The sequence below is a fragment of the Diadema setosum genome, chromosome 12, assembly GCF_964275005.1.
Source record: "Diadema setosum chromosome 12, eeDiaSeto1, whole genome shotgun sequence".
NCBI classification, from domain to species: domain Eukaryota; kingdom Metazoa; phylum Echinodermata; class Echinoidea; order Diadematoida; family Diadematidae; genus Diadema; species Diadema setosum.
The window spans coordinates 1,291,440-1,319,322 of record NC_092696.1 but is presented as its reverse complement, the minus strand read 5'-3'; the positions used below and the strand labels follow the sequence as shown (position 1 = coordinate 1,319,322).

General features: G+C 36.4%; 1 protein-coding gene across 1 annotated transcript in view; it reads right to left on the bottom strand.

Moving 5' to 3' along the window:
- Positions 1–27,883, bottom strand: part of LOC140236274 (uncharacterized) — a 96,227-nt gene that overhangs the window by 59,086 nt on the left and 9,258 nt on the right. Inside the window, exons 2-6 of the mRNA XM_072316232.1 lie at positions 5,153–5,443; positions 4,258–4,605; positions 3,681–3,806; positions 3,208–3,282; positions 26–1,704 (exon numbers count right to left, since the gene is read on the bottom strand). Coding sequence (XP_072172333.1) covers positions 26–1,704; positions 3,208–3,282; positions 3,681–3,806; positions 4,258–4,605; positions 5,153–5,443 — 2,519 coding nt within the window. The remainder of the gene's footprint in view (positions 1–25; positions 1,705–3,207; positions 3,283–3,680; positions 3,807–4,257; positions 4,606–5,152; positions 5,444–27,883) is intronic.

The following is a 27,883-nucleotide window of genomic DNA, read 5'->3' as shown; positions in this document are numbered from 1 at the left end:
TCGAAATCCTAGCTTAATCACTCACCACTTGGTTAAAGCGCAGCATGAAAGCGACTCCTGAATTTGTATGTTCTGTTGAATAGGATGAGAGTTCGTATTTTTTCTGTCGTTCTCCCACTGCTCTAGCGCCCTCCTCGGTATGATATTCAAACATAGAGTTTGTATGTCCATATCCTGGCACATATGATGTGAGTGTGTACTCTTTCCATAGTTTTCCCACTGCTCTGGCGGCTTCTTCAGTATGACATTCAAACACAACGTCAACGCAGAAATCACGGTATCGACGATCATCAGGCTCCGTTCGGTAAGCTCCACGGGGAGCAGAGTCTATCAAGCCATGGATGATATCAAGACCAAGTTCATTCTCTAAAGCTGAGGCGAAGTACAGTAGGTAGCGGAACTCCTGACGTCGACTAAGAAATTCACTTTTCACCTTGTCGTACTGGGGGCGATCATTAGAAAATAGATTTTCAATATACAGCGCTGCAATATATTCTTGGAACAACTTGTGGGGAAACGAAACCGTTGATGCAACCAAGGATGAAATGTTGACATCGCGCCGACGTTCCCTTGGAATGACATCTGTTTCTGCAGTCAAAACACCCACGCTGCAGCATGTTTCCATGGAATCATGACAATCTTTGAATTGTTCTCCAGAGAATGAAAGATTCCTGTCCAATAAACCGTTAAGTGCAATTTCACTTATGTCTTGAATTGCCCTATGAGCTTTCTTCAATTGCTCAACAACGTTCTGATTCTGAAGATTTCCACAAGTTTTTGATGCGAAGTGTTCTTTTAAGAAATAGATCATTTCTCCAAAGATTTTGGAGAAAGTTCTCAATTCTTGCATTTTCTCTTGTTTCTCTTCACTGCATTCGTTCCACATAAGGCAAAGCATTGCACAGTAGATAGGAAATGGGGCCATGTTCGCCCGGATGACTTCATTTTCCTCCATAAAACTTATCAAACTTTCTGCACGATTAATCTTCCCTCGTATCTTAAAGTACCTCTCAATGTAATCTGATAAATTATCTGTGTTAAATCCTTCTACGTTAAGAAACGTGTAAGCGTCAGCAAGTTTCTTTTCCATCACAAACTCGTCTGTTCTCCATGGTCGTGTGGTCACAATTACTTTGCATGACTTATATTGCTCCATTCTTAGAATGTGAATGACCTCACTGCTGTCTATTCCACTTAACTTTTCGTTAAACTCGTCAAATCCATCAAAAATAATGAGTATTTTAATTTGATTTCTTGAAATATAGTCATCGATCTGGTACGGTTTTGCTGGATTTGAATCACAGAGATAGGTTTTTACAATACCACCAATACTTCGTTTGTTAGTGACATCTCGAAGAGGAATTAGAAGTACCATGTCCAAATCCTGAAGAATCCTACCCTGGCACCAGTCCCAGGCAATCTTAGCGCAAAGTGTTGTTTTTCCAACACCCCCCTCACCCTGGATCAGAAGGCGCTTTGAAAGGTGTCCATGTTCATCGTTGGTCACAAGATTGTCGTATGTTATTGGTGTCTTACGCTTGTTACCTCGGTCGATTATACTTAGATTCGTATAAATTTCATCCAATTCGACACGTTCCATGAAGTTGAGTGGATCCACCGTGACCTTGCGTCGTGACATACGGTAATATGCCTTCAGCTCTTCCTTGCATTGCTGTACTTGTTCCTTTGTAAGCGACGGTGATCCTTAGAAGATAAATCAGTAAAGATAAATTGAAATGATATTCATTACATATGATAATATCTAAATACAGGCACAGAGACAAACACACACACAAACACACATTTAATATATGAATATATAAAAAAAGTGTAGAATTGGGCGAGACAGGAAGAAAAATAAATAAATACATCAAAATAAATCATAAACATTTTGCTTATGAATTATAACACAGAATCCGGTATTTCTATTACGGTTAAGCTAATGTTTGTACGAGAGACATGGAAGATAGGGTCAACAACTTTGTGGCAAAAGAGATGAAAGCTAAAAGATAAACGTAAACTTGTCCTACCTTATACATTTGATTGGGAGTCAGTATTTGCATTTCCATTGTTGAAACTGAAACTCAACTAGCTAAAACAGTTTTATTTTAAAGTTATATACAATATTTTACCTTTTAAGGATAATCGATTGAAATGGAAAAAAATAGCAATACATTCACAGTGCAAATTCTGTAATGAACATTGAAGGGATAGTACAGTATTGGTGGAGATGAGAATTGGGCTTTTAACTTTTTGCAAGATACCAAGAAAACACTTATGAAATAGTACAGAGCATGCCATTTTAAGAGGAATTCAAAGTTTATTTGATGAAAATCGGGTTGGGAATGACTGAAACATCCAAAAACAAAGTAAAACAAAGCGATCGTAATAAAGTGTGGGTCCCACACTTTATCAGAATCGCTCTGTTTTGGATATCTCAGCCATTTCAAAACCAATTTTCATCAAATAAACGTTGAATTCCTCATGGAATCACATGCTCTGTCATATTTCATAAGAAGTTTCTCATTATCTCACCAAAAAAACGTTAGAAACCTGAAATTAGGTCTCAACCAAAACTATACGATCCCTTTAATTTTTAATGCATAATTTGTTATACTGTCCGAGAATAAGAAACATCTCGGCAAGGATTAGTGACCTTATCTTTTAATGTTCAAGAAAAAATATCAAAGATGAGAAAATCATAGTAACCGGGAATGAAATTTGTGAAAAGAATTATTTCTTTATCAACGCAGTAATGAATTTCATGGAATATGCAATTTATAAGGTTTATCTCATGGAAGAATACAGAAACCAGCGTTTTACTGCATCCTTTATTGTAAAAGAATTCCAATATGAGTTTATGTTATACTGCAATGATATCTACAAAAAAAAGAAGAATTCGTGCAATCGATCAGCTACATTCAGAATTTTCGTTTTATGTTAATTGAACTATAAAATAAGGCTGTAATTGTTTTATGCTTGTATTGAATTATGCATGCGTCTGAATTATCGAGTCATATGAATAAAGTCCCTCAGTTTGAGGATAAAAAAAAAAAATACGGTTCATGGACTTCCAAGGCACTATACTCTACGTCGTTTCATGAGTTGACGCATAATTTTTCTTTTAATGTTTTAACCACATTTATTATGTGAAACAAGTAATTGATGAATTGATGAAAGGATACAATAACGACTATATTTTCATACTCAGCATTAATTTGTCTTCCTCATCAAATCGCTCTGGTTTATTTGGTCTTCGCCAGCACGGATTCCAGCCACATCCTGAAACATATCATGAACAATGGTAAAAACATCACTGATATTATTGTTAGATATATACATATTATATACACGCTGCCTGATGAGCACTTATCTATAATTGTATGTTTATCCTAGAACTTTGTCTTTGCATCTTCCACTGCGGGCATTTTGTTTGATTACAAGCCTATGCTGAATACGTCACACAACTATAACGAAGAACTGGTTTATCAGCACAACTTCTAACTCCCTAGCACCTTTTAATGGGTTAAATGTTGATGAAAATTGACTGTTATTCAATTAAATATTGTAACCAGTGGCTTCCTATAGTTCCCTCCGCACACACACACACACACACAGACACACACACATGCACACAAGGATGAAAACACGTTCAAACAAGAAGTATCAAAGATCTACACCTTTTCTTGGTAAGTAGTCTGGGTGTTTGTTTTGAAGATACTTTCCAACAAGGAGAAATACGATGATAAGGGCAGCAGGCAGGCCAATGAGGAGTCCAATGATAAAAGCCAAATGAGCGCGTTTTCCTGAAATTTAATACAAATATAAACAAAGATGATGCACGTTTTCATTCATGACCGGATGTAGAAGGCAATAAATAAACGGGTCAATATTAAAAGGTTGACATTCTGTTCTATGCTTTGCCCCAGTACCAAAAGAAAAAAAAAATGATTACACATATTACATTACACATAGTGTGACAAAATCATAATTCAGAGGACACCCTGAGAAAAGTTGTTAGTTGGTGTTTTTTTTTTCTGTTTTGCTTTTTTCTGTCTTCACTTATTAGAAATTATAAACACTTTCACTTTTCATTAGTAGATATGATAATCGTGTTTGATAATGTTAGATTATCCCAAATGTCGTATCAGATTATACCGTGACAAAGATATTAAAAATCAGAACATTTGTTTAGGTTTCAGAACGTGTTTACCTAATGCAATTCAGAAACAAAGAAGTTTGAAAGTTTCAAGGAACCTGATACATGTATAGGCAGAATGGTGATTTCTCTGGTCGACGTTCCATTCAGCGAGTAACCGGTAGCCACGCACATGAAGGTTTGCTCTGTCCCATGTTTGGCTGATACAGTGATTGTCTCGAACCTCTCGTATGTGCCGTCAGAAAGTGTGTTCTGTTGTGAAACCACAGAATTCAGTCTCTTTCCCGACTCCTCGGTCCACAGCATGGAAACGTTAGGTTTGAATCCACTCACCACACAAGTAAGATTTGAAGAAGGGGTGTTGGAGGGAGATTGATATGTACACCGGCTTTGACGAGATCGACTTCTATCAGCACATTCGTCAATCGTATGTCCTGATGCCATCGCTGGGAAAATAGGAAAATCAATTTCAAAATTACGCGAATTTCTTATTTGATTTCATATTACTGCTGTTGTTTGATTCTTTTTTTTTTTTTGCTCAGCAAAGAATTGAGATACATTTAGCGGACTTCATCCTTTTTGTGGAGAGAGTTTCATTTTTTATCGTGATATCTGATTTTCTTTTCTTCAAATTTGATTTGAGTTGATCTGGGCATTATTCATTCCTGCAAGAATCTTTAGCAGAACGTCAATTTAACAAGGTTGATTGCCATTTGAAAAGTGAAAACACACTGAAATAATTATGTCAATGTTGGATATAAATGTACAGCATTTCCCTTTAAAGTATAAAATAAATACGAAGGGGTGTTTTACGACGTAATACGTCCTAGAGTGACTACAGTTTGGTAAGCCCTAAAATCGTGCCTAACTTCCGCGTATCGTTGAAGCCTGTTACACAAAACTCATGTGTAAGTCTGTCAAAGTAATATACGAACATTTGCTCAAAGTCTTAAACCATGCTTCTCAGTATATTTTTGTCCCAATGCAACTTACAGCTAATCGTCACGATGGTGGTATTCTTGGACGTCTGCTGATCTACTGCCACTTCGCAATAGTAAAGACCTTCATCTGCCACCCGCAGGTCGGTGATGACGAGGCTGAAATCATTTTCCATGTTGAAACGTTCCTTCCTGCTTTCATATGTCCCATCGATGAATGTAGCTACGGGATCCCTCAGCTCATCCTCCCAATACACAATGCGAGGATCCTCCTGAATGTCACATCGTAGTCGAATGTCTTCCCCTTTCCATCCCCGAACAGTGGGGGCAGTACCTACCACAAACGCTTAAGATAGAAATTCTCGAGTGTCTTAATGCGTGTATATTACAAGATTCGTTCCGTTTTCTTTCGTTCATTTATATAAGCTCGGCAATAAGATTCAGTCAAGGCTGTTTTTCTTTATGTTCGTTTCGGATAAAAACATACTGAAATTTAGTAAACAATACAAACATGCTTTAGATTAATACAAATTATACAAAAAGTAAAAACAAAAAAGAATGTGAAAAGCAATACGAGATAATCGTTAGTCCATAGTTAATAAACGAATAGATCATAATTATAATCATACAACATTACTGGGTTGATGCTTCTTATCACTATAAATCACAAGTTACACTGTATTAGTTGTATTTTTCAAGCTTTCGAATTGTATGTTTGTTTGTTTTTCACTATTTTTGCGCAAAGCTTGTGTCCGCATTGTTGTGAGACTGCCGTGATGGCATGCCTTTCAAATATTTTTTTTTTTTACAAATCTCTTAAGTAATCTAGCCTTTTATATATTTTTTATGCCTCTGCCACGTAGTGGTGCCGGAGGCATTATGTTTTCGGGTTGTCCGTCCGTCCGTCCGTCTGTAATTAATTTTGTGGACAGCGTAACTAAAAAAAAACCTTTTGAGGTATCGTAATGAAACTTTGCATGTACATATGTGTATTAGGGGGTGAAGTTGTGCCTTTTGGGCACACATGCTCGAGGTCAAAGGACAAAAGGTCAAGGTCAAATACGTAAAATTTCACTATTTCCACTATATCTGTGCAATGCCTGAAGATATTTTCTTGAAACTTAGTGTATATATGTATTACCCAATTGAAATTCTCTGGTGAAAGTTTGGGGTCATGAGGTCAAAGGTCAAAGGTCAAAAGGTCAAGTAGAATATGAAAACTTCACTTTTTTCTCCGTAACTTGGAAATTGTTCAAAGTATCTTCATGGAACATAGTATACATACATGTACTGACGGGCAGTGATTATCTAGAGAATTTAGGGTTCATGGGGTCAAAGGTCAGGGGTCAAAGGTCAAGGGCAACACTTCAAAATTTTACTATTTCCCTCATTTATGCAATGCCACCAGGATTTTTTTTTTTTTTTTTGTTACACTTGGTGTATGCATGTATAACCTGATAGAGATTCTCTGGAAACTTTTTCTTTTCTTCTTTTTTTTTGCCTCAAAGGTCAAAAGATCAAAGATCAAGTGAAAGTGCTGAACTAACTTTTTCCTCCATATCTCGGAAGTGGCTCCAGTTATCTTGAAACTTTCTACATACTTATGCATATTCAGCCTGACAGTGATTATCCTATGAATTGTAGGGTCAAAGGCCAGATGAAAATGGTAACAATGTACTAGGTGTTTCAAAAAACATTTCCCACTTTTGATCATAAATATTTCCAAAACTGTTCATTTGATGAAACTGTCATTGATATGAGTAATAGCTGGATGGTGTACAATTTGGTTGGAGGTAATTTGCACGTGAAAGCATAAATCAGTTTCATTAGATATAAGATTGATTTTGAAGTAAGGTTTCAGATTTTGGTCAAATTTTAACCATCTGTACAAAAATTGAACTTCACACAGGAACCAAGTATGTGTATGTGAGTGTGTGCTGACAATGGCCCTGAACAATGGACATGCCTGAACCACCTGTTGACTAGGCGTCAGTCTGGCGCTCCCTGTCACATGAATGCTTAATCAATAATTCATGTGGATTGCCCTGGGCACTGCTAGTCTGAATTCATGCACGGTAAAGTGCTTGCAAACACCACATTTCATTCCAGCTGGCAATCATTTTCAAATTTTGCTTCACATATCACTAAATTTGGGATATAAATAAGCATATTAGAATGATCTAAAGTTCCTCATTTTAATACAGCTGTCTACTAATTAAATAGTCTGACAAATTTTTCGCTTTTTCGATAAAAAGAGATCATTTTTGGTAAAGAGTTCAGCAGCATTTATCATTGGGGCGATTTGTTTCAGAGTAGATTTATTTAAGGCTCCATACACACAAGTGTATATATACTCTAATTGATTTTCTTTACTTCCTGTCACTACGTTTACGATAGAACAGAAGGTATTCATTGTAATTTTGTTTTTCAGAAGTAGGGAGAGCACTGACGCTACTCAACGACAGTATCGACAGGCGTTTGACTTTACACAGATACTGCCAGAGGCTGAATAAAGACCAGCTGAGATAGTGGAATTTCTCATGAATGAATAATGAAGCATTTAAACCCTGGCCATTGTTCAGGACCATCGTCAGGCTGTTAACCACACACTCCCATACACACCCATTGACCCCTGTGCAAAGTGAAATTTTGTACAGAGGGTTGAAAATAGAGCAAAGTCTGGAACCTAGCTGTGAAATTAATCATGGATTTCATGAAACTTATTTATGCTTTCATATTTAAACCACCTTCCACCAAATTGTATATTATTCAGCTATCATTCATATCAATGACAATGTCATCTGATATATAGTTTTTGAATTATCAAGAATCAAAAGTGGGAAATGTTTTTTGAAACACCTAGTACTTTTCAATACAGAAATTGCACTCTTTCTCTATACCTTGAAAATTACTCCATGCATAAACTTATGAATGGGTCAAAGTCAAGTTGAGTCCTTAAATCCCCAAATACATGCTCTCCTGTTTATCCAATTGCACCTAGGTCAAGGAAGGTGAACATTCAACACTTTTGTGACAAACTTGTCATTATTTGATATTTTGCAAATTTTGTGAAAATGTAATCACACATTGTCCACGAGTACTATAGACCTATTAGGAGAATCATGCATTATGGCGGAGGCATACCAGTCGCCTTGTAATAGCGACATTTCTAGTTGTTTATGCTTTGCATGCAATGACAAACGTTTTAAAGACAATTGCAAGCTTTTTATGATGTAACTTTTACGATATTTCATTTTCCCCTTTTTTGCGTCCAAATGGCCAGTAACTACATTACATTCAAGGTCTCAGAGGCATGAGTTGAATACATAACCATGACAATGGGGGTAAATTAAAAACGACTTGGAAAAATTAAGGCAAGTGACAAAATGTGACTCGCCCATTTGCGTAGAAGAAATTGATGTTTTACTTAAATTTTGCACTTTCCTGTTTGATACCTGTATTTTTCCTTTTTTTGTGCGGATATTACTTCCCATGTTCATAGTATACATGTTGTCTATTTCAAAATGCATTTTATGTACACTGTAATGTTCTTCTCCCCTTTTACTTATATGTTGGCTTACACTTAGTCTCAACAATGTTGATGTCACACGATAGGGACGCTAGCTTCCGGGTCTATGCCGCCCTCTCTCGCTTGCACTGGCGTTCCCTCTGATTTCCTGCACACATGGTATACTGCATACTCTTTGCATCCTCAGCATACCGTCCAGTACATATCTCTGTTACCTTTCTGTCTGATAGCCATTATTATAAAACGTTTTCGCCTCATTGATTACATTGTTATATTGTACAATTCTTGATTACCATGTACAATACTTTAATCCAAAATCTTGAACTCATTTGTTTTTTGGATGTTATATAGGAATGTAATTATTATTTTTTCTTTTTTTTTTCTTTCTTTCTTTCATTAATCGTTCCGAAATGTTATACCCGAAACTCAAGAAAGATGTATTCAAACCTCCTTACACATTCTCTTATGCTATTAGATTGTCGTGTTATCATTGAAGGATTATTATTCATTACAATTTTATTTCATCAATGTAATTCTGTTCCCCATCGTATTTTCCGTATTTGGCGGGAGCCCTCCCCCAAACACACTACAGCATGGCTTTGTTATCCCACCTTCTTCTCTCTAGCATATCGGCTTGTCTCTCGCAATCCTCTTTATCCTTTCCAATGCATGTATGTCTTCTCGGAAGCCCACTGAGACACTGGATTTATTCTTGTTATTGTGTTGTGTGTGTTCTATGTCCTTTTCTGTCGATTCTTCTCACTGCTCTTACTTACCTTATTCTTCCCCTTCTCATTTCACGTTCTACGTCTCCTCAGCGATCTTCTGCTTATCATGATTTTGACGTCACCCATGTTCGTAACTTACTCCAGTGTCTTGCCACATTATGGCGACTGGGTATTTTCTTGTATTGTCCACTCGTTCACTACATCCTAGTTTCGTTGATGACGCAGACTTTAAAAGATTCGTCTTGTATTCGTAATTATGGCTAATTTTTTGAATGCTCTATTTCATTCCTTATCGAACGAGGATTTTTTTTTAAATTGTTTAGGGACACAAGCTTAGACTCTGACCCAGTGAGTGGGTCAACCAGTATACGAACCACCCCTTACGATAATTTTGTTACCGATAGCCTGAACACTGCTGCAAATGAATTGCCTTTTGATTTTAGTAATGATAATATCACCCAAAATAAGTTGTGCAATTATATTAAAGTGAATCAATACAAAAATATAATTCAAAATTTTTCTGAGGATACATTTTCTTTTTTGCAATTAAATATAAGGAGTTTGAATAAACATTTTGATGATTTAAAATTCTTATTAGAATCTGATGCAAGTCAGTCGCTGTCCGTTATCGGATTAAAAGTGAGAAATGGTTAGCTTCCAATGCAGAAAATTATTTCGCAATCAAGGTTTATAATTTATTTGTTAACAATAGGTCTGATAAGAATGGAGGGGGGGGGGTTGCATTGTATGTAGCACGTTCCTATGATACTATTATTCATGAAGATATCTCTAGAATGGATAATACTGTTGAATCTTTGTTTACAGAAATTTTTATCCCAGGATGTAGAAATCTTATGGTAGGCGTTATATACAGACCCCCTATTTCAAATTCTAATGATTTTTTAGATTATTTTTCAGATCTGGCTAGTTCACACGTTTTTCAAAATAAGGATTGCTTCTTACTCGGCGATTTTAATATTGATTTGCTGAAGTCTGAGCATGATAATAACTCTAGTGAGTCTCTCCACACACTTCTGTCCTCGTCCTTTCTTCCGCTTTTTTCTAAACCCACACGTGTTACAGATCGCTCTGCCACCCTCATTGACAACTTGTTTTGTAATATTTTACCCCTCCCCGATTCTTTTATAATTCTTTCAGATATGACCGATCATTTTCCAATAATGACTTGTTTTACACCTAAAACCCCAGCTAATACTAAACCTGTTTCATCTTTTTTGTTCAGACGTAGAGTTTCACCTGAAAAGTTAGCAAGTTTTGATGCGGCTCTCGAGAATGCTGACTGGTCAGGAGTATTTGGCAGCGATGACGTTAATATATCTTTTCATAATTTTATGGAAATTTTCAATCATCATTTAGATGATGTAATTCCAAAACAAAGAAATAGAACAGAGTATAAAAAGACATCCAGGTTACCTTGGATTTCAAGATCAATTCTTCGTTCAATTAATAGGAAAAATCGTTTGTATTATAAGTACAAAATGGAAAAAACTGAGCGATCGAAGAATAGATATACATCATACAAAAATACTTTGACAATGATTTTACGTTCTGAAAAGAAAAGATGTTATTCTAAGCAATTATCGAGATATAAGTTTGATATGAAAAATACCTGGAAAGTTTTAAAACAGGCCATGAATGTTCCGAGTAAAAACTGTGACATTGATAGAGTTAAAGTGAATGATGAATTAATTAATGATCCCCTTTATATTGCAAATATTTTTAATACTTATTTTTCAAAAAAAGGCGAAAATTATGCTCATAACATTCCTGCAACAGAGACTCATTTTACTGAATTTTTAGGTCAGCGTAACTCTGATTCCATATTTTTCACACCAACTAACAGATTTGAAATTATTGATATAGTTTCCTTTTTTGAAAATAAACGTAGTTCTGGTTATGATGAGATAGATAATTTTGTACTTAAGGGTGTTACTTCCTCGGTCGCTGATCCACTTGCTCATATATTTAATTTGTCAATTTTTAACGGTGTGTTTCCCGATAAAATGAAATTAGCTAAAGTAATCCCAATATTTAAGGCAGGTGATAAGTTTGAAATCAGCAATTATCGCCTAATTTCATTATTATCGTCATTGTCCAAGGTCTTAGAAAAAAATCATTTATAAGAGAATGATTAATTTTTTGAAGGCACATGAGGTTATTACGAATTATCAGTTTGGTTTTCGAAAGGAACATAGTACTACGCATGCTCTTTTGCATTTTGTTGATAGAGTTGTTCATGCAATTGATAACCATTCTCATTTAGTTAGTATTTTCTTGGACTTCTCCAAGGCCTTCGACACTATCAACCATGATATTTTACTTTATAAGTCATCGCATTATGGAATACGTGGGAAGGCCTTGGAGTGGTTCAGGAGTTATTTAGTTGATAGAAAACAATTTGTAACAATTAAAAACTATGATTCAGTTGTCAGAGAAGTCAAATGCGGCGTCCCACAGGGAAGTCTTTTAGGGCCGTTATTGTTCATTATTCTTATCAATGATTTTTGCCGCGTATCCGACAGCCTCTCTTTTATTCATTTTGCAGATGACACAAATGTATTTTTTGCCCATAATGATATTGATTTTCTTGTTCATAAAATCAACATTGAGTTGAAGAAGTGACAAATTGGGTAAGGGCCAATAGGCTATCACTCAATGCTCAAAAAAACGAAATATATGCTTTTTAGTAACACTGTTGATAGTTTAAGTATGAATATAGTATTAGATGACTCTCATCTACAAAGAGTCTCACATACCAAATTTTTGGGTGTCATTGTGGATGACAAACTTTCCTGGAAATCACATGTTGATAATGTTTGTAATATAGTATCACGCAATATAGGTATAATAAATAGATTGAAATTTCATATTTCACAAAAATCATTACTTGTGTTATATTCGTCGTTAATATTGCCTCATCTTAATTATGGAGTATTAGTTTGGGGCAACACCCATCAGAATTTATTAGACAAAGTGTTCCTTTTACAAAAGAAAGCTCTTCGTGTTATCTGTAATTCCTCTGTATGTTCTCATACAAATATGTTGTTTGCCTCCAACAAGCTCTTAAAAATGACAGATTTGTTTTTGTTTAATTTAGGGCAATTTATGTACAAGTATTGTAATAACTTGCTTCCATCTATTTTTGATTCTATGTTCCTCAAAAATCAATCATTTCATAAATATCCCACTAGGCGATCTAGTGAATTTCATTTACCTCTTTTAAGAATGATTTTTGCTAAAAACACACTTATTTATGTAGGCCCAAATTATTGGAATTCTTTGAATCATGACTTAAAAGATGCTCCATCCATATACTCTTTCAAGAGAAGACTGAAGTCTTTTTTATTGCAATCGTATGACTCTACAATACTGAATTAACCTTTTGGCCTTTTTTTATACTAACCTGTTTACTTTGTCCCCTATTCGAAGAATTAACGGTATTTTTTTCCCTGGATATTTGCAATGTTGTCATCTATGCCATTTTTTACCCATAGAGTCTCCGTGTTCTACTTTGTGAAACAAATCGCCCCAATGAAAAATGCTGCTGAACTCTTTACCACAAATGATCTCTTTTTATCGAAAAATCGACAAATTTGTGAGAATATTAGTAAACAGTTGTATTAAGATGAAAAACTTTAGATCATTTACGCTTAGTTATATCCCAGATTTAGTGATATGTGAAGCAAAATTTGAAAATGATTGCCAGCTGGAATGAAATGTGGTGTTTGCGAGCACATGGAAGCATGTGCTTACTTTTTCCATGTCCATGCATTTTACCCTTTATCGTGCATGAATTCAGACTAGCAGTGCCCAGGGCAATCAACATGAATTATTGATTAAGCATTCACGTGCCTGGGAGCGCGAGACTGACGCCGAGTCAACAGGTGGTTCAGGCATGTCCATTGTTCAGGGCCATTGTCAGCACACACTCACATACACATCATTGGTCCCTGTGCAAAGTTCATTTTTGTACAGAGGGTTAAAATTTGACCAAAATCTGAAACCTTACTTCAAAATCAATCTAAGATTTAATGAAACTAATTCATGCTTTCGCATCCAAATCACCTTCAACAAAATTGTACACTATTCAGCTATTACTCATATCAATGACAGTTTTATCGGATGAATAGTTTTTGGACTATTAATGATCAAAAGTGGGAAGTGCTTTTTGAAACACCTAGTATATGCGACAGGCACAGAATTTCGAGTGAAGCTTTCGTTGTAGGTGACGCGCCATATGATCCGCCTATCAATTGTTTCGTGAATTGCGATAAATTCTCCGCGAAAAACACTCAGCGAAGTTTGCTCCTACTACATTTGCTCGGATGACCTTTGCTCCTTCGACATTTGTTCTTCTGATGTTTCCTCCGCCAACCTTACTTGCTCTCAAAGATACGACATTAACTCCCCCGACACATCATTACTCCGAAGAAATAAGGAAATGAATATCATTATGAGTTGAAAGATATAACATAAACGAATTAATCATCACTTGTCTGATAACCCACTCTCTTTTACTATCAAAAATGATATAAAAAATATTTGGAAAACATTGGAAAAGTTAAACAAAAAACAAAAAAAAAACGCACGTAATATTGTTTTGGATATGTAAAAAAAAAAAAAAAAACAAAATGTGTTAACGTCTCTAGCAGTACTCCTCCCGTTGGCATCGTTGACATTTTTAATGATTTTTTTTCTCTCGTCAATTGGGATTAAAGAAAGATCTTCAGTTAAAAAAAAAAAAAAAAGAAGGACCTGCTTCTATTACATTATGTAGGGATGTTTTTGTTAGTAACACTTTACTCCAGGATTCTTTTGACCAATCAGAAACGAGGTAATCAAGTGCTGCCGGTGCGTGCGTGTAAGTGTACAGTACACAGCGTAATCATGAATATTCATGTGGTTTGGAAAGTACCGGACTAAGAAATACGAGTGTAAAAAGGTCAATTTTCTCCTTAGTCCCGGACAAGAGCTTAGTGCGGGACTAATTGGCGAGTGCAAAAAGTGCAAAAAAAAACTTTGAATGATTGAGGTATTTTAATGTATTTCTTTGGTTTAGCTACAACTGAAATAGTTCAAAATGTATACATTTATTCTGTTCGATAATTAAAAGACTTTTTGTACTTTGTAGACAATAAGGTGATAATAATACCTCCTTATGCAAGAATAATTGCCTGTATATTACAAGCATCTTTTGTGAAAGTATATCAACACTGCAGGACTCATCATTTTTTTTAACCCAAAGTGCATCATTTTCAAAGGTGTCCCTATTAGAAGTTTTTCCATCCTTCAGTGTGCAATTTCTCATATGATAATAAATGGGTAGATATCATCAAAAACACATGATAAACAAAAAAATCATTAAAAAAATGTGACCATAACTATAGGACTCACACATGTTAATATTATAATGAAATATCCATAACCGCATCACAAAATCGTGCCAAAGATACTAACATAAATGAAAAAAAAAAAACTGACCTAGAAATGTCGCTATGGCGACCAATGTCTCCGCCATAATGCATGATTCTCCCAATAGGTGTATAGTATAATGTCATCACAATGTGTGATCCATGACAGTTTCACATAACTGGCAAAATATTGAAATGACAGGTTTGTCAAAAATGTCTTGAACTGGGTTTGCCATAATTTTCTTAGAGTGCGGGTACACATATTTGGGGAATTTTGGGGAAGTTTATGTATTGAGTAATTTCCAAGGTATGAAGAAAGAGTGTGATGACGGTCGTATATGTATATAATTTTTCATTTTTTTTTTTTTTTGGGGGGGGGGGCATTGAAACCTGGCCTTTGACCCTTAACCTTTGACCTTTTGGCTGGAAATTTCCCGGAGAATCTCCATTAGGTAATGCATGTACTAAGTTTTGAAACTAATAATGCAAGCATTGCATATACTAGTATATGAGGGAAATAGTAAAATTTTGAGGAGTTGACCTTGACCTTTGACCAACTGACTATTGACCCATGACCCCTAAAGTCCCTAGATAATCCCTGCCAGACAGTACATGCGTATGTACCAAGTTTCAAGAAGATACATTGAACCATTTGCGAGAAAAGTGATATTGCAACATTTCACCTAATCTTTGACCTTTTGACCTTTGACCTGATGACATGAAACTCTCTCTGGAGAATCTTTGCGCAGTAGTACATGTTCACACCAAGTTTCAAGAAAATACCTTCGGGCATTACATAGAATTGGGGGAAATTGCAACATTTGTAGCATTTGACCTTGACCTTTTGACCTTTGACCTCTTGTCAATGTCACTAAAATCTACTCAACTAATTGTCCTATCATACGTCATCCTTGGACCAAGTTTGGTGAAAGTTGCTCCATCCAGTTTTGAGTTATCACGTAAACAGATAAATTTTAGGATTTGACCTTGATCTTTGACCTTTGACCTCTGTCCAATTTCACTGAAAAACTAATCAAGTAATTGTCCCATCATACACCATCCTCCAACAAAGTTCGGTGAAATTTGCTCCATCCAGTCTTGAGTTATCTCGTAAAGGGCTATTCCACAGGTTGGTGGACATGAGCTTAAAAATTCAAATTCAATATTTTTCTGTGATAGTTTCATTTTTAGTCCTTCATACATGACATTTTCAGGAACCAAAAATAAAAAGTTAATTTTTACATGTTTACTTTGGGAAAAATAGTTAAAAGTTGTGACTTCCATTCTGTACGAAAATACAAGAAAAATAGTGAAAATGGAATATGGCATATTACCATTTCATTATTGCAACATCATACCAGTTTATTCATTTCTGAATTTTAGAAGACTCAAATTACCTAAAATACACAACAGCTTTTCAAGTAAATTTGTAGAAGTCGTTCCAAAATAAATATTGTAACCCACTTAGGCGATGTAACGTGAGTAACCAAAAAAAAACTGACTTTGTTTTCTGACAGAAAAATTCCTCACATTGAATTGGTGGTATTTGAAATTCTCCTCCTTCAAACAATCTTTGGCAAGATGATGACTATCAAAATCACAACAAAATACTTATCTTTGTAAAAATGATGAAGAAAAACTGTAACGTGAGTAACCTTGTAACGTGAGTAACCATTTTGTAACGTGAGTAACCAGCAAAAATTATGAATTTAGGTAACATTTACTGTGGGATGGCAAATTTTAAGTCACGTGGTAAGTTTTTATGTTATTTTCGGTTAATTAAAAGTGAAGATAGAGTACCCCTCTCTGATGTGACTCTTTCCTAATCAAAAATAAACAAATAAATGAATAAATATAAGCTTGGTACATGTCATTGTCAACTTTGGAAACACATGCTCTTTTCTACAAGGTGTTCCTGGATGTTAAAGTGGGAAAGCATATAAGTAAAATTTACTGAACTTTGTCTCGATCATGTCCAACTTTCAAACAAGCCTTCCCACAATGTTTGTTTTTAAAATACGTAAATATCAAGAGAACTTAATATTGGAAATTAGTGCTCTTCACAAAGTATCATCAACATGTCCCATTCTGCATGAGCTCCCAGAGATCTAGGGATTCTTGTGTACATCGTGAACCTACACGTAAGTGAGCATGCTGGATGAATGAGTGCAATTTGTGCAAGGATGGCGGAGATTCATAAAGAATCATGAACTCTGACAGGGCTGGTACCCAGCAGTACATTTGGAAAGCTGTGCACAGAAGACAACCTATGGATGAAAGCTGTCGAGGAGAGCACCACACATGACCTGCAGTGTAGTCGATTACATCATACTGCAGTTTGGTGCCCCAGTTCCTCCAACATAACAAACGTCACCAGGCATATGAGGACCAGACATGCAACCAGACAACCAACAATAATTATCCTAAAGAAGCCCTCATTTAGGTTCATTTCAGCAAAACTTACACCTGTGTTGCTCAAGATAAGATCCAGAGTACCTACTGGAATCAAAGGCAGGTTAGTCTTTTTTACAGCACTTGGCAGTGTGGCATTCTGGGTCTCAGCATTCCCACGTCATCACATCAGACAATCTTGCCCACAAAAAGGAAACTGTGCTGGATGGCTTACCAGATCATGTGAAAAAGGATTTCTCTGGTCAGATGGCCCATCATCATAATTCAAAAACAGAAACACTGCAGCATCACTGTACACACTGCATCTAGATAAACTCCAGGTTCAGTGGAACTTTTTAGACACATCCCATGGCCAGCGACCAGTGGACAGGATAGGTGCATTTGTGAAACATCACATGTGGAGTAAAGTAAGGATCAGAAAAGCTACAATTGTATGTGTGTGATGCTACTAAATTTGTTGCTGCAGTTAAGGGCATGAAGGGTGTAACAGTGGCAGTCCTGTCACAAGCTGAGATGAAGGCAAGAAATTTTCTTCATATTGGTATCATATGTGAAGCCACACAGCCCATTCCGGGAATCACAAGCATGAATCGTATCTATTTTTCAAAAGCTGGGGAGATCTCAAAATTCCTGATTTCTGCGGATGCAGGAAGTCAAGCTTAACCAGAGTATATACAGTTGAGTCGGAAAGGGGGGTTCCCATGCACCCCAAACATATATTTTTTTTAATCTACTTCATCTCGAGACCGATTTTGTGCGTAGATTCCAAAAATGCAATGTTAACAGGTTTCCATGGTAACGCATGGTGAAAATGTCAGTATCTCATCAAAATACATGTAACCTTTGATAACATTGTTCAATTATCATGGCTTTGGTATCAAATTAAAGAAAATTAAATTATCTATATGATGATACCAATTATGTAGGGGGGTATACCAATCTTCATATTAATTTTGAGGCCAGAATTCAATTTTTTTCACATTTTTTAGCAAAAATGCATTTTTATCATAATACTAATCTATCTCTAAATCATACCAAAAACAATCAATTTGTTTGAATATTCTTCAAAATTATACCAAATATGTATGCAATAAAATGGGAAATTTCGTAGATATTGCTCAAATAACAAGAAAGTTACTTCCATCCAAAGTTGACATTGACACCTGTCAAGAATTGGTCAAGAATTTCCAGATGAATGATGATGCGCGCCCTCTATTGTGGAGAAATAAGCAAGCTTGCTTGTGGTAGGACAAAAGTTTTGGTGGGAAGATTTATTGTTTGGATCAGACCGGGATCAGTCAAAGAAATCTGCCATAAATCAAACCTCTGGTATGTATCTGATTGCATTTTGTGTCATAGTATTGTCTTTAAAACCATTCTGCAACATACATTTATTTTTGGCTGAAAGCAAAGTACCCAAAAAACTTCATTTATTGAAGCTTTTCCACTACAAGTTTATTTTCAGTGAACTTCAGTCTCACATGTTTAAAAATGTGTTAGGATTTATGTAAGACATGAAATCAGAACTTGTTGATGTGCTGTGTTGAATTGAGTTGAATTTACTAATATTTAAACAGAACATCTATGAATAGATTGTTATTTGTATAGTTACTTTGCTGAGTGTGAAAGTAACAGATTACAAGATTAGTTTGATTGAATGATACGGTCTGTAACATAATACTAATTTTGGTGTAGACCTTAGTTCTGTAGACTCTACATAATTTTGTATTCATTACAATAGATCTGTAATGTTAGAGTCTAGTACTATGTAATTAATTGATGATGAAAACTAAAAGTAAACAGAAACACCCAAATTTTATCTAAATTTGCAATATTTCATGAGTTATATTTTCATGCCTCTGCACTGAAGGTGGTGGATCGGGGGGGGGGGGGGGGGCGGGGATTTGGGGCACATCCCACAGGATTGGCATTTACTGTACATCCTCTCACTAAATAGATATTTTGAAGAAATGCTTCTCCTATCATTTCCACAACATACATTGATATAAAAATGTGTAGCTGTATTGCTGGAACTACTTCTAAAACCATGCACGAAAGAACGTCGGTATTTGCGTTCATAGTATCCGTGTGATGTAATTACGGGGCTTGAGCGGCGGTGTAATTTTGGACACTTCCCATGGGCTTGCTTTTGAATGTTGACCCTTTTGACAATATAGTTAATGTAGAACATTTTTTCTTGTTGTAATTGTATTGCATTTCTTACAAACAAAAAGGCAATTGCTGTACAACCGTAACGACAATGTGAAGGCATGGTGAATTGAAACATATCTGTGCTATATGCTAGTGCATGTTTCCTATATTGCCCTGGGGGTCGGATGGTTTTGAACAAATTCCACTCGGTTGCCTTTGAATGTGCACCCCTTTGACTATATGGTGATTGTAAAGCAGTGTCTCTATACCCTTTAAAAATCATGAAAAGTAAAGTGTCTTTATTTACCACTCGGCAAAACGACTTTATATGCATGTACAAGTGAGTATGCTTTGGTATATACAAAAATGTATGTTTTGTTAATCTGTTTTTGGACCACGACGGTCGGGGCAGGGGTGATCTGGGCACTTCCCAAGGGCTTGACAAAATAGATATGTGAAGCAGCGTCTCTCCTATGTCACCTTAATTGTATTTTACGAAAATAAAAGCGTATGTGCTACACAGGCGGAAGAGCTTTTCAGAGGCATGTAACCATGGAACATTTTTCGCGGTTGTATACGGCATGTTTTTCATTGCCTTTAGGATGCATGGGGTTACTTTGAGCACCTCCCACAAGGTGGTCTCTGCAAGTGAACCCTTTGGACTGCATAGATATTGTGGATCAATGTTGTTATTTTATCTCTACCCCGGCATTTTTTATAGAAAAAAAAGTGACTTGACATGGCAGGAATCTAATTCAATAGAATTAAATTAAATTTTTATTTCATTTTTCTACAAGAACAGAGAGACATCACTTTCTTTGTAACAGAAAATGAGGTGCGTAAAATTATGTCGAATGAGAAGAATATGCAATGATTATAGCACTATACGATAATTATACATAATCACAAAACTCATGTGATAGTCCTAATACTCAAGGAACGACCTTTTTTTGAGACATGCACTTTTGGAACGACTGTATATACTATAATTGCGTTGATATTTGCCTTACAAAGGTCATGTATAGAGGCAATTAATGTGTGCACTTCCCATATAGTAAGCTCCCTTCGAATGATAACCACTTTAACTATGTCAGTGTAAGTAAAAAATGCAGAGCAATATATTGTCTGTTGACTCCATTGAATTTCATTAAATAAAAGTTTCTTTGCTAGAGGACCAGAAGGACTGTTTAAAGGCATGTACCCATAGAACATATTCATGTATTTGCGCTGGTACATGATTATTGCATGTCTTAGACTGTCTGTGGGTGGGGTAATTTTGGGCACCCTCCACGTGGTTGTCTTCGCATGTGAACCATTTTCACCTTATAGATATTGTAGAACAACAATTTTTCTAGAACTTCCACTGAATTTTAATGGAAATGAAATGAATAGGACGTTATGCACAGAGTGTTTATTTTTTTCGCTTCAAACAGCTGTATTCACGTGTGTATATGTTTTGTACCGGGCCGTGAGGGTATAGGGATAAATTTGGGTACCTCCCTGCATGCGAGCCGCTTTGACTGTGCACCACTTTTTAAAGATATACACATTGTAGAAAAATGTCTCCGCTGTCAATGCCAATTGTATTTCATGGAAATAAAAAAGTCTTTGCTAGACGGCGAAACGACTTTTAGAACAAAATTTTGGACGCTTTAGCGTAGAACAATGGAAATCGTGTTGGTTGATGCATGTTTTGTAAATTAATGGTCGTGGGGATAATATGATCGACTGGGGTAACTTTGGGCACTACGCACAGGGTTTCCTTTGACTGTGCCATCTTCAATATCTCAAAACCCTCAAGGATGCAAGAGCTTAATCATCAAGATTCGAACAAACCACCCTCCAAATAGAGTTCATTCATTACAAAATTACCGTAGACAAATTATAGATGTTGACACTAGTTTAATTTCGTACTTTGATTCTACGTAATATTAATGAATAAGCTATCATTTTCTGTCTGATAACAAACTCTTATCTTATAATAATAATCCATGCTAGTTTACTAATGCTGTAAAGTTTGTTTTTGGTGAAGAGAAACTGAAATATCATATTTGAACACTCTCGATATGCTCATATCGGGCACTTTGATGCATTAGAATATTCCGTTGGCTTGGTCCCTTTGCATATTATGCAAATGAGGCCTAGACTATGTACATGGTGAAATGTTTGCATCGCACTGTGACATTGTAAACATAGGTTTCAACACTTTCGGTGTTCCAATCTGAAAACTAGAAGCCTAGTTTTCATGAAAACACTTTTATCATAATGGGAGCTAATTTGCATATTATGGACAGTTAGCCATTTTGCCCCACTGGATTTCTTGGGACTTTTAGTATGGTGTTTAGGAGCCCATAACAAGTAGCACTGCAGTGGAATTCCTACTGTTGCAATTAGTGTTGGGGGAAACCCTATTTTGACTGGACTAATGTGATCTATGACAAAATGTGTATCCAGTGTCTGTTAACAGTGCTTCATTTCTTTCAGAAGTACAGTATTTGCCATCGAGTATAATGAGCTTGCTCAAGGATCCTACAGAAGTTCATGCAAGACCCGTTTCACCAACATTGATTTCAGTGAGATCAGTGTCAATTAGTGTTTTCAGATTCACTTAGCAAGTCCTCGTGACTGAAACATACCAATCAGAAAAGTGAGATAGCGAGACTGAAACCAGTGAAATGAAACTGAAACCAATGAAAAGTTTGTTGAAACACCCTACAGGACTGCAAGAAAGGAAAAGGCATGAACTAACCATTTTTACTGGGATTGGGGGCGGAGAAATTTATGAGAAATTGACTTAATCTATGTTCTATGCCTAATTGACTTGAACGAAATGTCAGCTTGTGCCAAATGCAAAACAATATATATAATAAAACACCAATAATAATGAAAATTGTGATTTCTGGACAGCTGTGTTATAATGGCTACAGGCAAGTTTGAATGTAACCATGGTAGCTATGGTATCTCATAACAGGTTAGGTCTCAACTCCAGTCAATTGAATAGCTATGAATTTGCATAATTATGTAAATTCAAAATGATGTTTATCGTTGAGAAGGTGTTGCATTTTTTTTTGTTTAGGAAAAACATTGTTTTTAGCATAAAGTTGCCATAGAAATGACCTAATTTGGGCTCAGATTTTTTGAAAAAGAGGTCACAATGGTCCCAATTTTGTTTGAAGAAAGGCAGGAAATAATAAATACATGTACATGCACTAGAAACTTATCTCACGATTAATGTCAGTTGTATAATGAACACTTGAGGTATCCTAAAATTCCCATTCATTTATCTGGTTTGAGGGGTGGCCATGTTGATGACGTCATTTCGGCATGTTCCGAAGCAGAACGTCTGGGAAATTTTACTGGTAAGTTTTTTAAAACATATACTTTCAAATACAAAATTTGTTTGTTATACGATAGTTGCCAGTTGACCCCCAAATTCAGCCTCAATTCCCTGGCCTATAGACTTTCAGTTGAAATCAACTATCTGGTATAATTTTAAACAGGGCCCTGAATTGTATACTAGTATACTGTACTGTACTCCTACGTGAACCAATTAATTTTTTTTCTACTCGCCCCCCCCCCCCCCCCCCAGCAGCACGCTGCAAAAACTACTACCCTGACCTCCAAAATGATATGAAAATTAGTATAAATTCCGTGTGATGATTGGTATTATCATTCAGAGAATTTAATACTCTTCATTTAATTTTGACATTTAAATCATGATAAGTGAACAATTGCATCAAATATTACATGTATTTTAAGGAGATTCTGACATTTCCATCATGCGTTGCCTTGGTAACAGATTTTTTGTTTTACCACCATGGGACACTCTTTGACCTGTTAATGCATTTTTTTAATTCTACCCACAAAACTGGTCTAGATGACCCACTTTATCACATTCAATTTCATTCTCATGCATTTGGAACCAAAATTTATTATGACTGAAATGTTTAAAATGAGATTATTCAAAAATAGAGGGCGTACATCACATTCCCACCAGTCCTGCACATTTTTGATATGCTTGAATGTCAACTGTGGATGACCGTAACTTTCTTATTATTTGAGCAATATCTATGAAATTTTCACATTATATTGCATACATATTTAGTATAACTTTGAAGAATATTCAAACAAATTGAATTTGTTTTTGTATGATTTAGAGATAGATAAGTTTTATGGTAAAATTGCGTTTTTACTAAAAAATGTGAAAAATTGTATTCTGGCCTCAAAATTAAGATGAAGATTTGTATAACCCACTACACAATTGGTATCATCATATAGATACTTTAATTTTCTTTAATTTGAGACTAAGGACATGATAATTAAACAATTTATCACAGGTTACATGTATTTTTATGAGATACTAGCATTTTCACCATGCGTTACCATGGAAACGGATTTTTACCACTATGGGACACGCTTTGACCTGTTAATATTGCCTTTTTGAAATCTACGCACAAAACTGGTCTAGATGAAGTAGATTAAAAAAATATATGTTTTGGGTGCATGGGAACCCCTTTCTCCTACTAGACTAATAATGCCTCCGCCACCACTTCGTGGCGGAGGCATAAAAATCAGATGGAATTATCTTCATTTTGGATGAAAGATGAAAGCTTTTCTCATGAAATTTGAAGGGACTATTGATTGTGCGCATGAATACGGAAAATATGTGATTTTTTTTTTCATTTTTTTTTAGTAAAGAAAACGCATAGTCTGACTTTGCAAACCCTTGGACAGAGTTTGACCAGAAGAACATCCCTCGGAAATTTCATGGATTGAACGGCATATCTCACTTTTAGAGGTTAAAGAAGATAAAAGACTTCATTCCTCCCAGCTATTTTACAGACTTTTTTTTTTTAATCTAAACGCACGCCTTGATGGGGATATACCCGTGTGAGCCCTATATGTGACAAAACGGGCAATGCCTCACAACGACATTTGCAAGGAGCCCTCTTTCGTCCATATTGAATCCACGTACAGCCTAGTTCTAAGCTACTCATAGTTCAAAGTTCACGTGGGATTCCCCACGCTCACACTGGTCTCCAAATATACTTTACGTAGAGATCAGTGTCCACGCCACACGCAGTTGAAGCCTTGTTGTTTTCCGAATGCATAATACATGTACTCTTATAGTTTGTATGCATTCCATGGTAGTTGCATGGCTGAAGAAGCGTTTCACTGTATGCGATGCCGTCAATACCACCGTGTGGAAAATCGTACGTATTGACGTAGGGCCTAAGTCTCTGTCATGATTGAAGCCGTAAAAGGCATATATACAATAGAATGATATGCACAGTTAACTTTCGACACGCATGTCGACCGAAATGAAAAAAGAACAGTTTTTCTGGTGACTTTAGTGATTCTTCATTTTTTTCATCTTGTTGTGTTATGAAACAGGTCTATCGTATTCCTACTGCCAGTGGGTTTTTTTTTTTTTATTCCAATAATTCAAGTTTTGTTCTTTATTACAGATTAAGGAGATTCAGTTTTTTTGCCTGTTAGGTTCTCGGCTACTGTGATTTGTTTCTTCTTATCGGTGGTCACCAGTACGATGCATTCATAGTTACTATTCCATGCCAAGGTATTTTGTTTTACATTGATATTGCTACATCCAGAAATTATCTTCTTTTTTTTTTTTTTTTGCTCAACCTGACATTTACAATCAATACGATGATATTATTTTGAAAGTCTCATTGGCTTTGCACCTTGTTATCCATCACTGCTTTTATCCATCTTTCAGTGATATCATTTTCTGTTTTGGACAATTTTTAATTTATAGACTACCCTGTGGGAGAACAGACGCATTTTGGAAATATAGCTCACCAGGTGCGCAATCAGATACAGTTGTTTGTTGTTGTTGTTTTTTTTTAATACCGTAGGCCTATATATATATATATATATATATATATATATATATACATATATATATATATATATATATATAACTTTCACATTGTGTATATCTTTTCTGAACGCGGAAATAACAGCAGCAACAGCATTATTAAACTTACCTTCTGCATTATGACCACTCAGCGCGGTCAATATTAATAGAAGGACAACCGCGAGGCCGTGTCTTCTATCCATGACTGTACGTAGTCGAAGACTAACACATTTCACATAAAATGAGATGAATATGCGTTCTGATCGTTAACGTATATGTTTTGATGTAATGTCCAAGCCTCTCTCACGATCTAAGTAACCACAGCTTTCGAGAAGGCGCTAGAGTCGAACACTTGCAATGCAGCCTCCCTATTCGAGACGAGCGTCATTCCATTGTGTACAAAGAATGCTGGGTTGTTGTAAACGCACTGCTCCCAATCCGCGACGATAGCAGAGTGCATCAAACGCTTTATTTCCGTAGAGAAACATGCATGTATAATAATTATTTCCTGGCATCTCGCCAACTTTTGACCAGCGCCCAAACAGTGATCGCGATACAGGCTGTTATCGATACCAGACCTCTTCCTGTAAGGAGGTGGAGCATATACCGGGTGTCCCAAGAAAAGCGGAACGGTGGATTTTCAGTACCATGCGGTCTAAAAGTTATATATCTTTTGACATCATTAGAAAGAGCATCTTCCGCAGAAGACCAAAGACCAAGACCAGATGATACCAAAATCATTTAATTTGGTTCAGTACTTTTTATTCCACGCCAATTTCTGAAAATGCAGTCATTGTCAAATTTCGCCGGATTTTTGCGACTTATGAAATAATAATTTGAGTGCGACTCGCGATCCATACGGTGAATATTGTGTAAGCTCGGTGATCCATGTCAACAAAAGATACAGCTTTCACATTGGGCACTGGCCAGGAAAAAACAGTGTGTGTGTGTGTGTGTGTGTGTGTGTGTGTGCGCGCGCGCGCGCGCTCCCAATATGAAAGCGTTATCTTTTGTTGACATGGATCAACGAGCTTACACAATTCACCGTGTCGCGTGTCGCACCCAAATTATCATCTCATAAGTCGCAAAAAATTGAAAATGACTGCATCAAACAGAAATTGGCGTAGAATAAAAAGTGCTCAACCAAATTTAATGATTTTGGTGTCATGGTCTTCTGCAGAAGATGCTCTTTCTAATGATGTCAAAAAAATATATATCACTTTTAGAACGCAAGGTACTGAAAATCCACCGTTCCGCTTTTTTTGGGACACCCGGTATAGGAAGAAGTTGAAGAGGTGTTTTAGCATGTTTAGGGTGAGAATTCGTTCTTGCCCTTAAATGGATAGTACATTTTGTGGTAAAGATGGAGACTCATTTATTAACTGTTCGTGTAATAATAAGAAACCACGTGTAATAAGATATACAATGTAGGCCCAATAATGTAAGAGGAATTAAAAATATTCGATAAAATTCGGTTGGGGGTGATGATGACGCAGACAAAATGACAATGTATATTGTGTTCACACATGTCATCGTTAGAAGGCAAAATGTTACACGGAGCAGCGGCTGTAATTTTATTTCTTTCGTTCTTAAACGATCGCCCATTGGATCAAACGAGGGCGCCAAAGGTGTCGAACAAAAACCAAATCAAACAAGATAAGAACAAAACGTAATGATGACGCGGAAATATACAAGTATTTTTTCAAGTCCTCAGTTTGTTGGTATAAATCGTTATGTATATAAGGCCGTCACTATATCTTGATTAGAATTGTAAGATTTAATAAGCAAAAAATGACAAGAATTCTATGTTTTGTAAGCTGAATTACAAAATCTTCGACTCGCTCGCTATGCTCGCTCGCCAAAATTTATCCCCAAAAAAGGAAGATAAGAACAAAACGTGACGATGACGCGGAAATATACAAAAATTTTCGGCTCGCTCGCTGCGCTCGCTCGCTAAAATCTATCTAAAGTTAAATCACCCTCAAAAGACCCCTTTTAAGTACTTGAAAAAGCATATCACGGGGACTTTTTTTTTTAATGTCCCTACCTGGATGGAGTTGGGGTTGAACACTTTTGCAGAAATTAGTGGCGCAATTTTCGCGCTTGCCCCGGGCGCCGTTTTCCCTAGATACGCCACTGGGTGTGATCATACTTCCTCAGCCCTGTGAGCAAGCGTCCTGCTGCAGTCGGTACTGCTTGAAGTCTTTTCAAGGTTGCAGATGGCTCACCAGCAAGAATACTGTTACGAAAAATCCAGTTTTGATGTTAGGAATGAATGGATGTTTTATGCTGCTGTCCTTGTAAGCAGAGGTCTAATAGCTGCGACACTACGAAGCTGGATGTAAGCAATCTGTCATACCCGCGAAACATGCTATCCATCCCCATAAGTTACGTTCAGACGGCAGGCCCTAACCTCGAGGTTAGGAAACCTCGAGGTTTAGCTCTTGCCCCCTAACTACGACGTGTGTCCACACGACGAATCTTAACCTCGAGGTTACGAAACCTCGAGGTTAAGCTTCTGCCCCCCGTAACTACGAGTGGGTCCCACTCGATGTGACCGGAAGTTTCAGCCCACACTGCTAACAAGGCGTCTATTTATTCTTTAGTCCAACCCCGTCGGACTCGCTTACAGGTACTCTTTTTCTCTGTCATGGTA